This window comes from Nerophis lumbriciformis, linkage group LG30 (assembly GCF_033978685.3).
Source record: "Nerophis lumbriciformis linkage group LG30, RoL_Nlum_v2.1, whole genome shotgun sequence".
In the NCBI taxonomy this organism is placed as follows: domain Eukaryota; kingdom Metazoa; phylum Chordata; class Actinopteri; order Syngnathiformes; family Syngnathidae; genus Nerophis; species Nerophis lumbriciformis.
This window is the reverse complement of record NC_084577.2, coordinates 5546598-5559181: the sequence shown is the minus strand read 5'-3', so window position 1 is coordinate 5559181 and position 12584 is coordinate 5546598. Positions and strand designations below refer to the sequence as shown.

General features: G+C 39.9%; 2 protein-coding genes across 8 annotated transcripts in view; both read right to left on the bottom strand.

Annotated features, from left to right (window-relative positions):
• Window positions 1-1924, bottom strand: part of alp3 (alkaline phosphatase 3) — a 78232-nt gene extending 76308 nt beyond the window's left edge. The window contains exon 1 of one of the 3 annotated variants that reach the window (XM_072911956.1): window positions 1820-1924. Coding sequence is in view for 2 of the 3 variants with exons in the window: in XM_072911955.1 (XP_072768056.1) it covers window positions 1820-1883 (64 nt within the window). In the remaining variant the exon portion in view is untranslated. The remainder of the gene's footprint in view (window positions 1-1819) is intronic. The other 2 variants (XM_072911955.1, XM_072911957.1) reach the window with 2 other exon arrangements.
• A 3225-nt stretch (window positions 1925-5149) lies between these two features.
• The window catches only part of LOC133572602 (eukaryotic translation initiation factor 4 gamma 1-like), a 99242-nt gene continuing 91807 nt past the window's right edge, over window positions 5150-12584 (bottom strand). For all 5 annotated transcript variants that reach the window (XM_061925420.2, XM_061925421.2, XM_061925423.2 and 2 more), the window contains 2 exons: window positions 6246-6386; window positions 5150-6177 (listed from right to left, as the gene is read on the bottom strand). In XM_061925420.2, the coding sequence (XP_061781404.2) occupies window positions 5999-6177; window positions 6246-6386 (320 nt within the window). In that variant the 3' untranslated portion in view covers window positions 5150-5998. The remainder of the gene's footprint in view (window positions 6178-6245; window positions 6387-12584) is intronic.

Below are 12584 nucleotides of genomic sequence, written 5' to 3'. Positions count from 1 at the left end.
ACAACAGTACACCATGGCAAAAAAAGAACAATGCAACATTTGACGTCACTATGGGAAGTTTTGACGGAGCAGAAACGTGTGAACTCGTTGGGAGTTTCCTCCTCTCCCAGCTCGCTAGCCTCAATCTGAACCTTGGTATTTACCGTGATGACGGACTGGCAGTGTGTCGCGCCTCGCCAAGGAGCAGCGAGAATACCAAGAAGCGCATATGCCAAATTTTCAAAGAGAACGGCCTACGGATCACGATTGAAGCCAACAAGCAAACCGTCAACTTCCTTGACGTCACTTTCAACCTGAGAAATAACAGCTACCAACCATTCACGAAACCCAACACAACACTCCAATACGTGCACCATGACAGCATCCACCCACCCACCACCACGAAAAGAATACCTAACGGAATTAATAAAAGGCTATCGATGCTGTCATCTAGCAAAGCTGAATTTGACCAAGCAACCCCCCCGTACCAAAAAGCCCTTGATGAAAGCGGATACAATTTCACCCTCACCTATGAACCCACGCCAGGAAACCAGCCAAAAAAGAACAGAAAACGAAACGACATCATCTGGTACAACCCCTCATACAGCAAAAACGTCTCAACTAACATTGGACACAAATTCCTCAATCTGATTGACAAACACTTTCCCAAAGACAACACCCTAAGAAAAGTATTCAACAAGAACAACATTAAATTGAGCTACAGCTGTATGAACAATATACGACAAATCATCTCAAACCACAACAAAACAATTGCAAATGAGCCGTCTGCCACCGGACAGAGCGACTCCAAAACCAACAAAGGCTGTAACTGTCGAAAGAAACCTGATTGCCCTCTCAACGGGGGGTGCTTACAAACATCAGTTGTCTACCAATCTAAGGTAACACGCAAGGACATTAACACATCCGACACATATGTAGGATTAACCGAGGGAGAATTCAAAACCAGATGGAACAATCACAAGGCTTCTTTCAGGAACCAAAACCTGCGGAATACCACAGAACTCAGCAAACACATTTGGGACCTCAAAGACAATAATGTTGAATATTCAATAACATGGCAAATTCTTGCATCCAGCACACCTTACAATAGTGGTAATAAAAGATGCAACCTATGCTTGAAAGAGAAACTGTTTATTATTTACCGTCCAGACCTGTCATCCCTCAACAAGCGCAGCGAAATTGTAACAGCATGCCGCCACAGACGGAAACACCTCCTAGGTAACACATGAGCCAATCACCACGCCCCTACGCCAGCCTGTACCCACCCACTCTGTGCCCTATATAAACCATGGTATGTGAATGCTCCCATTAAAATCTCCTGATGATTGAGGGAACCCCCCCTCATGAAACAGGCCTGTAGAGATGAAATAGTCTTGTGATTTTTTTTCCCACACATACATATATACATATATATATATATATACACAGTGAAATGTTTTTCTTCTTCTATTTTTTTTTTTTTTAGCCCATTTCAAAAATGACAGTAAAACAAAAAAAGAGCAAAATGGGGGACAGGGGTTGACAAAAGTTGAAATGTTGACACAATTAAGTAATAACAAATTTTGTCAACCCCTGTCCCCCATTTTGCTCTTTTTTTTGTTTTACTGTCATTTTTGAAATGGGCTAAAAAATAAAAATTAAAAAATAGAAGAAGAAAAACATTTCACTGTATATATATATATATATATATATATACACACACATATACATACATGTCAAGGTGTGTTGTTGACGAACCCCAAGATGCAGAAATGGCAGCAGGCTTGGTACACGAAAACATGGTTTTAATGTTCAAAAATAAGAAAAGGAAAACACGAACCAAAAACCAGGAAGCAGGAACAGGAGTCAGGATCCAGGGAATACACAGCTAGCAACGACAGCATACAGCAAACAACGACACGACAGGTAGGAACGACAATCAATAATCCAGCAGTGACTGGAGGGTAGGGCAGGTATAAATAGCAGCTGGCTGATTGACACCAGGTGTGGCCAGGTGCCAATCAGCCACAGCTGAGGGGACACAGCACTCAGGGAGAAACAGGAAACAGAACCAAAACAAGAGCGCTGACAGGAAATACTATACACAGAGGAAAAACTAAAACACAACCAAACTGTCAGGGGCAAGCCTGACAGTAGCCCCCCTTCCCAAAAAGGATACCAGACGTTCTAGAACACATATCTATATATATATATATCATTACCCGGCTTCCTCCCACCTCCAAAGACATGCACCTGGGAATAAGTTGATTGTTGATTGTTATTGTTGATTATCCAGGGTGTACACCGCCTTCCGCCCGAATGCAGCTGAGATAGGCTCCAGCACCCCCTCATGACACTCGTGTACAAGCGGTAGTAAATGGATGGATGGATGGATCTTCATTCTGGCCCATACCATCATCTCGTCCATCCTTCTCAGCAGCCAAGATGTGCATGCTGCTGTCTGGAGGAGGCTGGTGATGTCGTACATGTAACTCCTCAATGGGGGTAACCTCTGACCAGATGGTCGTTTTATTCCTCCAACCATTTGTCTTGCTCCGATGAGAATTATCTTAAACAAAATTGGAGAAATGGCGCACCCCATTGCAATCTCCACGCTAATATATTGTATGTACACGACGCCAATGTATTTTAAGTCTGGACATACAACATATTAATATAATCAATCAATCAATCAATCAATGTTTATTTATATAGCCCTAAATCACAAGTGTCTCAAAGGGCTGCACAAGCCACAACGACATCCTCGGTACAAAGCCCACATACGGGCAAGGAAAAACTCACCCCAGTGGGACGTCGATGTGAATGACTATGAGAAACCTTGGAGAGGACCGCATATGTGGGTAACCCCCCCCCTCTAGGGGAGACCGAAAGCAATGGATGTCGAGTGGGTCTGACATAATATTGTGAGAGTCCAGTCCATAGTGGATCCAACATAATAGTAAGAGTCCAGTCCATAGTGGGGCCAGCAGGACACCATCCCGAGCGGAGACGGGTCAGCAGCGTAGAGATGTTCCCAGCCGATGCACAGGCGAGCGGTCCACCCCGGGTCCCGACTCTGGACAGCCAGCACTTCATCCATGGCCACCGGACCTGTGCCCCCCCCCCCTCAAGGAAAAGGGGAGCAGAGGAGAAAAGAAAAGAAACGGCAGATCAACTGGTCTAACAGGGGGGCTATTTAAAGGCTAGAGTATACAAATGAGTTTTAAGATGGGACTTAAATGCTTCTACTGAGGTAGCATCTCTAATTGTTACCGGGAGGGCATTCCATAGTACTGGAGCCCGAATAGAAAACGCTCTATAGCCCGCAGACTTTTTTTGGGCTCTGGGAATCACTAATAAGCCGGAGTTCTTTGAACGCAGATTTCTTGCCGGGACATATGGTACAATGCAATCGACAAGATAGGACGGAGCTAGACCGTGTAGTATTTTATACGTAAGTAGTAAAACCTTAAAGTCACTTCTTAAGTGCACGGGAAGCCAGTGCAGGTGAGCCAGTATAGGCGTAATATGATCAAACTTTCTTGTTCTTGTCAAAAGTCTAGCAGCCGCATAATCCAATTTTTATTTAATTTTTTTTGGGGGGGGGGGGCGTTATTAATCAGATGCAAATGAACAGAATTAGCAATGAGAGTACCACGTTTATGAATAGATACAAAGTAAAATCATCATATTTGTATTTAATGTGTTAATTGTATTTTTTTTTGTATTTGTATTATATACATTTGTAAAATAATTACTTTTGAATAGATTTTTATGATACTGATGGGTTTGCCCATGATTAGTTTGTTGCAACTGTTGAGACTACAAGTGCAACACCACTCTCTAGTGGATATATGTGATATTGCATGTTGAGAATTTGTAGATATTACATATTTTTGGTTTTTTTCACAGTTCTCTCTCATAATATTGACACCAAGGTCACACTTTCTACATTTTCGCTGAGCAGTGTCCTCGCTTGTGTTGTTTTGACCAAGGTCCATTTCTGTAGTCCCTTGGGTGCTTGAACACACACCATCATGGGTTGAGTTTTTTCTTGGGATCTGAGCCGAGGATGTCTGTGGCTTGTGCAGCCCTTTGAGACACTCTTTTAAATTAGGGCTGTATAAATAAACTTTGATTGATTGATTGATTGAAAAAGTAGTTTTTTATGTGACGTTTTGGGGCCCCACCTTGATTGTACTTTCACCTTATAATCAGCTGAAGATTTTAGAATGTCTAAACTCGTCAAGGCCAAGGCCTTATTAACTTTGGTAATGATCATGATTGACTGCAGCTGGTAAGTGCAAAGCTGCAGGCCCACCTTCTAATTGGAAATATGACAATTATGGGAGTCATTCAAATCGTATGATAATATGGTCATTATTACAAATGATGACAATCAATATACTTGGGCAGGCCGGTCAGTCCCAAAAATAAAAGTTACCTCTTTAACTATTGTCAATCCAAATATTGATACCAAAGGGCAGTATCAGATCAATACTATTTTTCAGTTGTTTTCTGTTGTCGTCCACAAATGCGTTTTGTTGTTCATTATGTTATATTACTTAGTTTGTAGGCAAAAAAACCAACGGTTTGAAATAGCTGTTTGCAATATTAACTATATTTTGCTCAATTGTATGCAATAAAAAGGAATAGTATTGTTTTGTTTTGTCTTATTTTGTTGATATTGTATTCATACAGTATACTGCAACTGTTCACACATAATTGGATATAAAATATATTTGTTTGCCTTAAAATCTAAATTGCTATATACTATAGATTCTCTATTTCAATCATAATCAACAAAATAAATTAAAAATCACAATATTTACATCATTAAAAATATCAAGTAACAAATGGCAACAAAAGCAATCATAGGAGGTTTCGATTTCCAACTGTCTTTATTATTTCTTCCAGTTTTGGATGTGAAAAGAGGCATAATGTTCTTTAATTAAATATATTCTTTAATAAAGTAAAGCAAATATTTATTTACACATTTTGACTAAATTGTAATCAATTAATTGGGTTTGATAATTACGAGCACCTTCTGCCAGCTGAGGAGAGAAATATAAATACAAGGGGTTAACGCCCAGAAGAGAAGGAAAAAATAACCAAACAAAAACTATATGTACATAATTCTCCTGAAATGCATTTCAATTTATGGATGAGAAAAAAAAAAAAAAAAAAAAAAAAAAGGCCATAGGATTTTGTACTGTTAAACTTTTTTCTTCTTTTAAAGTGTTCTTTTGATAAGGTGGATTTTCAACTTCATAGCGCTTTCAAGTTTCAATAAGAGTATCCATCTAAAGGTCCAACAAGCTATGTAGCGGTGCAGCAATGTTCCCCTGCTGCTCAGGTTGTGTGCTGCAGCAAACAAGCGACACACAGCGTAGGTTAAGTAGGTGGAAGGGGGCGTGAAAAAAGCGCCATCGCCCCCCCAGCAGCAAAATGGTCAAAGTTCAAAGTTGTTCTCCTCTTAAGTTTAATCCTCAGGAGTCCAGAATTTATCCATTAGACACAATCCTGTGTAGTTGTTTTTCCTCTTGTCTTGTATAAAACACACTCCAATCATCCAGTACGGGAAAATAAAAAAGCAAAGCGTCCACGTGTAATCACACACCAAAGGCAAGGCGTCACGATAAAAGGATGAAGTCATCAAAAATAGATATATTTGTGAAGCGCTTCTAGCACATTTGTCAGTACTGTTTGCTCAGGTAAGAGAAAGCCTTAGTTAAACTATCAAAACAAATACTGAGAAAAATGGCGTCCTCTCCTCATAATTTTTCTTTTAATGCTGCCGTATTCTTAGAATTAGCACATTCAATCGCAAAAGGGAAAAAAGGAGAAAAAAAAAAAAAGAAATGGCATCAATCCATAATACAATCTCTCCCAGTTGAAGAATTTTTTTATTGCTTTTTTTCCTTTTTATGCAGAAGGGTTTTGCTGATTCAGGCTGAATCGTCCATGTTACGTCCTCTCTCCCCAAGGATGCTCGCTAAAATTCCACCAGTCCAATGACCTAAACGTTGTCGGATTCGTCGTCCTGGCGGAGCCAATTGAAGAAGGCGGTGACGGACTTGATGGCCACGCCCTTGCCCTGCTGCTCGGCGGGGTCCTTGCTCGACTCCCACTTGTCGAAGGCATCTTCTTTGATTACGTCCTCATCGTAAAGCGCGTCGAAGAACATTCGATGCAGATCTGGTGACGTAACAAGAAAGGTGACGCCTTTGTAATCAAACTGTTGTCGATGGTATTTGGTTACTCACTGGCTGGTTGCTCCATGTGCACCATGAGGGCCTGTAAGGCATAGAGAGCCTGCAACTCCTTCTGTTCATCCTTGAGGAATTTCCGTAGCAACTCGGCTCTCTCATGGATCACCTTTTCATTCACTTTGTATGGATTCTCACCTTTTGATGAAAAAACAACAGTACTGTTAGAAAAAGTTCACAATATATTCTTTGTTTCACCCATTTTTCGTTTAACGTTTAGTCGTACTTTGACATAGGGCTGCAGAAAAAAAAACGTTGCCATTTTCACTCCAAAATTGCGAATGCGATTTTACTTGCTATTTTATACATGTAAACGCATAAAACCGTGAAAATAACGAGTGAAGGAAGACCTCTTACTTTTACACCATGGGTGTCGAAACTAGGGCTCTCTTTAGCGCGGCCCGCGAGACATCACAACTTTTAACAAGGTTGGACCGCTGTGTTTTTGCCTAAATTTGGTCCCCTGAGAATACAGTCTGAGAGATCCTTCAATGACATACCGTATTTTTCGGACTATAAGTCGCAGTTTTTTTAATAGTTTGGCCGGGCTCCAATGCGACTTATATATGTTTTTTTCCTTTTTTATTATGCATTTTCGGCAGGTGCGACTTATACTCCGGTGCGACTTATACTCCGAAAAATACGGTAATTGATGTTGATGACCATGAGTTTGGCAGTGACTAAATCATTTAAATGATCCCATCCAAACAACTTTTCCCTCTAATGGTATAAATCAACTATAACCAACAAATAAAGTAAACACATAACACACCTCCTGCCTATTAACCTTTGTGGACATTATAAAACATGTTCAAGCACTAAATATAATTTAAAATTACACATGTATAAATCCATTACAGTGCATGATGGGTGAGATGCAAAACACTCCACATTTCCTGATGTTTGGCACAATTTAGCTGCTGGATATTTCTTATTGATTACAAAACTTTAAGGATTAAAAAAAGGGATGTGTTGAACGTTTACACCTTCTTAATATTCAATGTTTTATCGTTTATACCTCCTATTGCAATGCCTGCAGGGTCTGATGTGGGGGGTGTTGCTAAAGTTGAAGTAGTTGAAGTTATGTGTTGTTGTTCAGTCTGTTATAACTTGCTTTTAATGAATGCAAACTGAAGTGTTCATTTTTGTACAAAGGATTGTTACGTCACAATCAACGCTCTGCTGTGTGGCGAAAAAAAGCAATGTAATGTGTGTCTTTGTGTGTGTGTGTGTGCACGCGCATCAATCCATCCATATAACAGCGTATTGACAATTACCCTTGAAACTGGGGACGTCTTTGCGCTTCTGACCTGTCTCCGCTTGGGATGATCTCCTGCTGGCCCCACTATGGACTGGACTCTCATTATTATGTTAGATCCACTATGGACTTGACTCTCACAATATTATGCTAGAACCACTCGAGGTCCATTGCACCGGTCGCCCACGGGGTTGGGGGGGTGGGGGGGATCTGCGGTCCCCTCCAAGGTTTCTCATTGTTATCCCATTGGGTTGAGTTTTTTAGTGCCCTGATGTGGGATCTGATGTCGTTGTGGCTTGTGCAGCTCTTTGAGACACTCGTGATTTAGGGCTATATAAGTAAACATTGATTGATTGATTGAAACTATGGCTTTACCGCAGGTTTAACTGTATTCTTGCATGTTTGGCAAACTTACCTCTTCAATTTGGTATGAAATTAATATAAATGTAAACCTGATCACAGATCACTCTGAGATAGCACACACTTGCAAGAAATAATAATGAAAGAACTAAAGTTAAGTGTACTGATTTCAATATCAAATTCATTTAGATGCTTATTTAATTACATTACACATATATTTAATATATTACACGTATATTTCATTCATTTATATGACTTTCGATATAAAACTTGCACGAATGTGCACAAGAATATATGCAACTTGTAGACAACAGCAGACAGCGGACAAATTATGCATGACTGCGTGTGAATTAGCCACGTGTGATTAATAAACATGTCAGCAGATGGAGCAGACTGTTGTTCAAGATATGTAAATACACTATGCCTAAATGTACACTTTATTAACTTTAACAGGCTTATGTAGATATACAGTAGCTCACAAAAGTGAGTATACTCCTCAACCATTTTACTAAAGTACATATTTTTCTAAGGGAGAACACTAGAAATGAAGCTTTGATATACTTTAGAGTGGTCAGTGTACAGTTGGTATACAAAAGTAATTTCTATAGTAATCATTTGTATTGTTTACTCGTCTCTATGATAAATTACTTGTTAGGTTTTTTTTCCCTCATGTACAGTAAATGAGATATTTTTAGTCTTTTCCTTGCAGAGGTCACATGCACTTTGTTGTGGCTGAATAAAGCCTACCGGTATTTACAGATTTTTGCTTACCATGTCTTTTTATTTAAATGTATTCATTAATGTATTTTTCTTCAGCAAATTTCCCTTTTATGATCACAGAGTGCAAATCACTATAATTTATTGTAATTTTCACTTTCTCCTGTAATGTTAATACAACAAACATAATGTTATTGCAACAAACATCTAAAAAAGGGAATAAGCGGTAGAAAATGGATGGATGGATGGATCTAAAAAAAAAAAACTGCACTTTCCATTGCAATTTTTGGGATGATCTGCAAATTCAGGCATCTCAAAAAAAAAAAAAAACAATATCTTGGGAGATACTGCTAAATTGCTGTCAATATTCAATAGTTTAAATTAAAGGGGTCATAAGATTGTTTTTTTACATTTAAAACACTTCATTGTGGTCTACATCAGTGGTCCCCAACGATATTAATATTTCTGGTTCCTACATTATATAACAGAAAGAAACAACCCTTTTGTGCGAATGAGGGAGGGAGGTTTTTTGGGTTGGTGCACTAATTGTTAGTGTATCTTGTGTTTTTTATGTTGATTTAATAAAAAATAAGAAAAATAAAAAGTATTTTTATTTTTTATTTCTTGTGCGGCCCGGTACCAATCGATCCACGGATCAGTACCGGGCCTCGGCCCGGTGGTTGGGGACCACTGGTCTACATAACATGTAACGAAACATAAAGCTTAGCAAACCAGCCATAATTAAGTGTATTCCCGGAGCCAAAGCACCTGACATTGAAGCTAATCTTAGGGAGCTAACTCGCAACAGGCCTAGTAAACACATACAACAGGCTAATCGCACCACTAGCTATGCGAACATAGTTGTACACGTTGGCTCCAATGACACTAGGATGAGACAGTCAGAGATTACAAAGAGAAACATAGCTAGGACTTGTAATCTCGCTAGAAAGATGTCCAGGCATCGAGTACTTGTCTCTGGCGCCCTGCCTGCGAGAGGCAATGATGAGAGGTATAGCAGATTAGTCTCACTTAACAAGTGGCTGGCTAGTTTTTGTAGACAACAGGGACTAACGTTTATTGATAATTGGCCCTCTTTCTGGGGCAAACCGGGCCTGCTGATGAGGGACGGCCTTCACCCTAACCAGGAAGGCACCATCATCCTGACTAGGAACATAGATTATTGTTTGAGTCACACTTGACTAACTACACGACAGCAAGCCCGGTCACAGGCAATTACAGAGTCTGTTAGTCCGGGTGAGGAGTCAGTTAAGCCTAAGGCTTATGAGGCACATTTTTTATTTATTTTTTTATTCCAACTTAAAAACGTATGAGCCTATGCCTATGCCTACAACATAGGCTATGTGTTTATCTTTATTTTCCTGCCTGTCGTTGACAATGGAGATTGTCTGATATTTTGTCATGGCTGCAGATCAATCAATAAAGGTTAATCTTTGTCGCGAAATTGTTCACTGTTTCACTGTGCACCCTGCCCTCGCATTATAACGTTAACAAGTTAATATTCATTGAAATAAATTCAGAACATTTTTTTTACCTAACGAAAATATAGGCCTAGTCTTTCTAAAACATTTTTTTAACTTCTTAAAAGCATCGTTCTGCTTGCTGCAACTGCGCACACAAAGTGTGAGGAACGCACTCCTGATCAGAGGGCATTGGCAACAATAGTCAACACTTTCTTAATGGAAATGACAATAATACTATAATAATGATAAATAATATTATCACGCATTAATATCTCTTAGCCACTAATGCGTGGCCAAGAGATAGTAATGCGTGGCACGCATTGAATGTCTCTGCTCCATTGGATCAGTCTCCTTTCTTTAACAGGCAAAAGCTTTCTAACCTCACTAATGCCTTGCATCGTCTATATTAGATATATAACAACGGGCGGGTGGCGGGCGGGTGTGGATTTGATGAAATGTTAGTTCGGGTGGATGGCGGGTGGATGACGACTTTTGTGATGCGGTTGCGGATGAAATAATTGCCTATTCGCGCATCTCTACTGCACACATAGGATTTCTCCTAGAATAATACACAACTCACATTGTTTTTTCTGCAGTGACTGTGCCAGAGGTGGACATGCATTCTACAGAGGTGGCAAATTATGATGCGTTCAATGTATCGCGGCACAAAGCAAACAATCTGAAGATTCCCGTCATAACAATTCCTAGATATGGTCGAAATTACTTAAAGCTCACTACGCAAAATAAACGCAACATTATTAATATTACTACTACGCATAACTTTAACAAAAATTCCTCAAAACAGCCCACTACCTATATAATATGGGCTTTTTAAACATAATCATTGTTTCCCAAAACGTCATTAGTTAATGAGGTCATTAGAAACACCAATCTCAACGTCATTGGTCTCAGCGAAACCTGGCTCAAACCAGACACATTTTTTGCGCTGAACGAGGTATCTCCTCCTAACTATACGAATGCGCATATTGCCCGTCCCCTTAAAAGGGGGAGGGGGCACTAATATACAATGAAAACCTTAACCTTACCCCTAACATAAGTAATAAATATAAATCATTTGAGGTGCTTACTATGAGGTCTGTCGCACCGCTACCTCTCTACCTGGCTGTTATCTACCGCCCCCTTGGGCCCGATTCGGACTTTATCAGTGAATTCTCAGAGTTCGTTGCTGATCTAGTGACGCACGCCGACAATATAATTATAATGGGGGACTTTAATATCCATATGAATACTCCATCAGACCCTCCGTGCGTGGTGCTCCAGACTATAATTGACAGCTGTGGTCTTACACAAATAATAAATGAACCCACGCATCGCAACGGAAATACGATAGATCTAGTGCTTGTCAGGGTTGTCACCACCTCCAAAGTTATGATACTCCCGTATACTAAAGTAATGTCCGATCATTACCTTATAAAATTCGAAGTTCTGACTCATTGACAACAAGCTAATAATAACAACTGCTTTAGCAGCCGCAACATTAATGCTGCCACAACGATAACTCTTGCTGGCCTACTGCCTTCGGTAATGGCACCATTCCCATATTATGTGGGCTCTGTTGATAACCTCACTAACAACTTTAACGACGCCCTGCGCCAAACCATTGATAGTATAGCACCGCTAAAGCTAAAACGGGCCCCTAAAAGGCGTACCCCATGGTACTGAAACTAGAACTCTTAAATTCATGTAGAAAGCTGGAACGCAAATGGCGCGCGACTAAACTTGAGGTTTTCCTTCAAGCATGGAGTGATAGTTTAATAATTTATAAACGCATGCTTACCTTAGCTAAAGCGAAATACAACTCAAATCTCATCCGCCTCAACAAAAACAATCCTAAATATTTGTTCAGTACAGTAGCATCGCTAACCCAACAAGGGACTCCTTCCAGTAGCTCCACCCACTCGGCAGATGACTTTATGAATTTATTTAATAAGAAAATTGAACTCATTAGAAAGGAGATTAAAGACAACGCGTCTCAGCTACAACTGGGTTTTATTAACACAGATACGGATATATATACGACGGATATTGCCCTCCAAAATAGTCTCTGTCTTTTTGATGAAATAACATTAGAGGAACTACTAAGGCGTATAAATGGGATAAAACAAACAACATGTTTACTTGACCCACTTCCTGGGAAACTTATCAAGGAACCGTTTGTAATCATAGGACCATCAGTGCTAAATATTATAAACGTATCACTTTCCTCTGGCACTGTTCCCCTAGCATTCAAAAAAGCGGTTATTCATCCTCTGCTCAAAAGACTTAACCTCGATCCTGACCTCATGGTAAACTACACATCTGCGGTCCCCTCCAAGGTTTCTCATTGTTATCCCATTGGGTTGAGTTTTTTCTTGCCCTGATGTGGGATCTTAGCCGAGGATGTCGTTGTGGCTTGTGCAGCCCTTTGAAACACTAGTGATTTAGGGCTATATAAGTAAACATTGATTGATTGATGTACTGGTGGTTCTTAGGTCCAAATTTTCCATAGATTGTTTTACA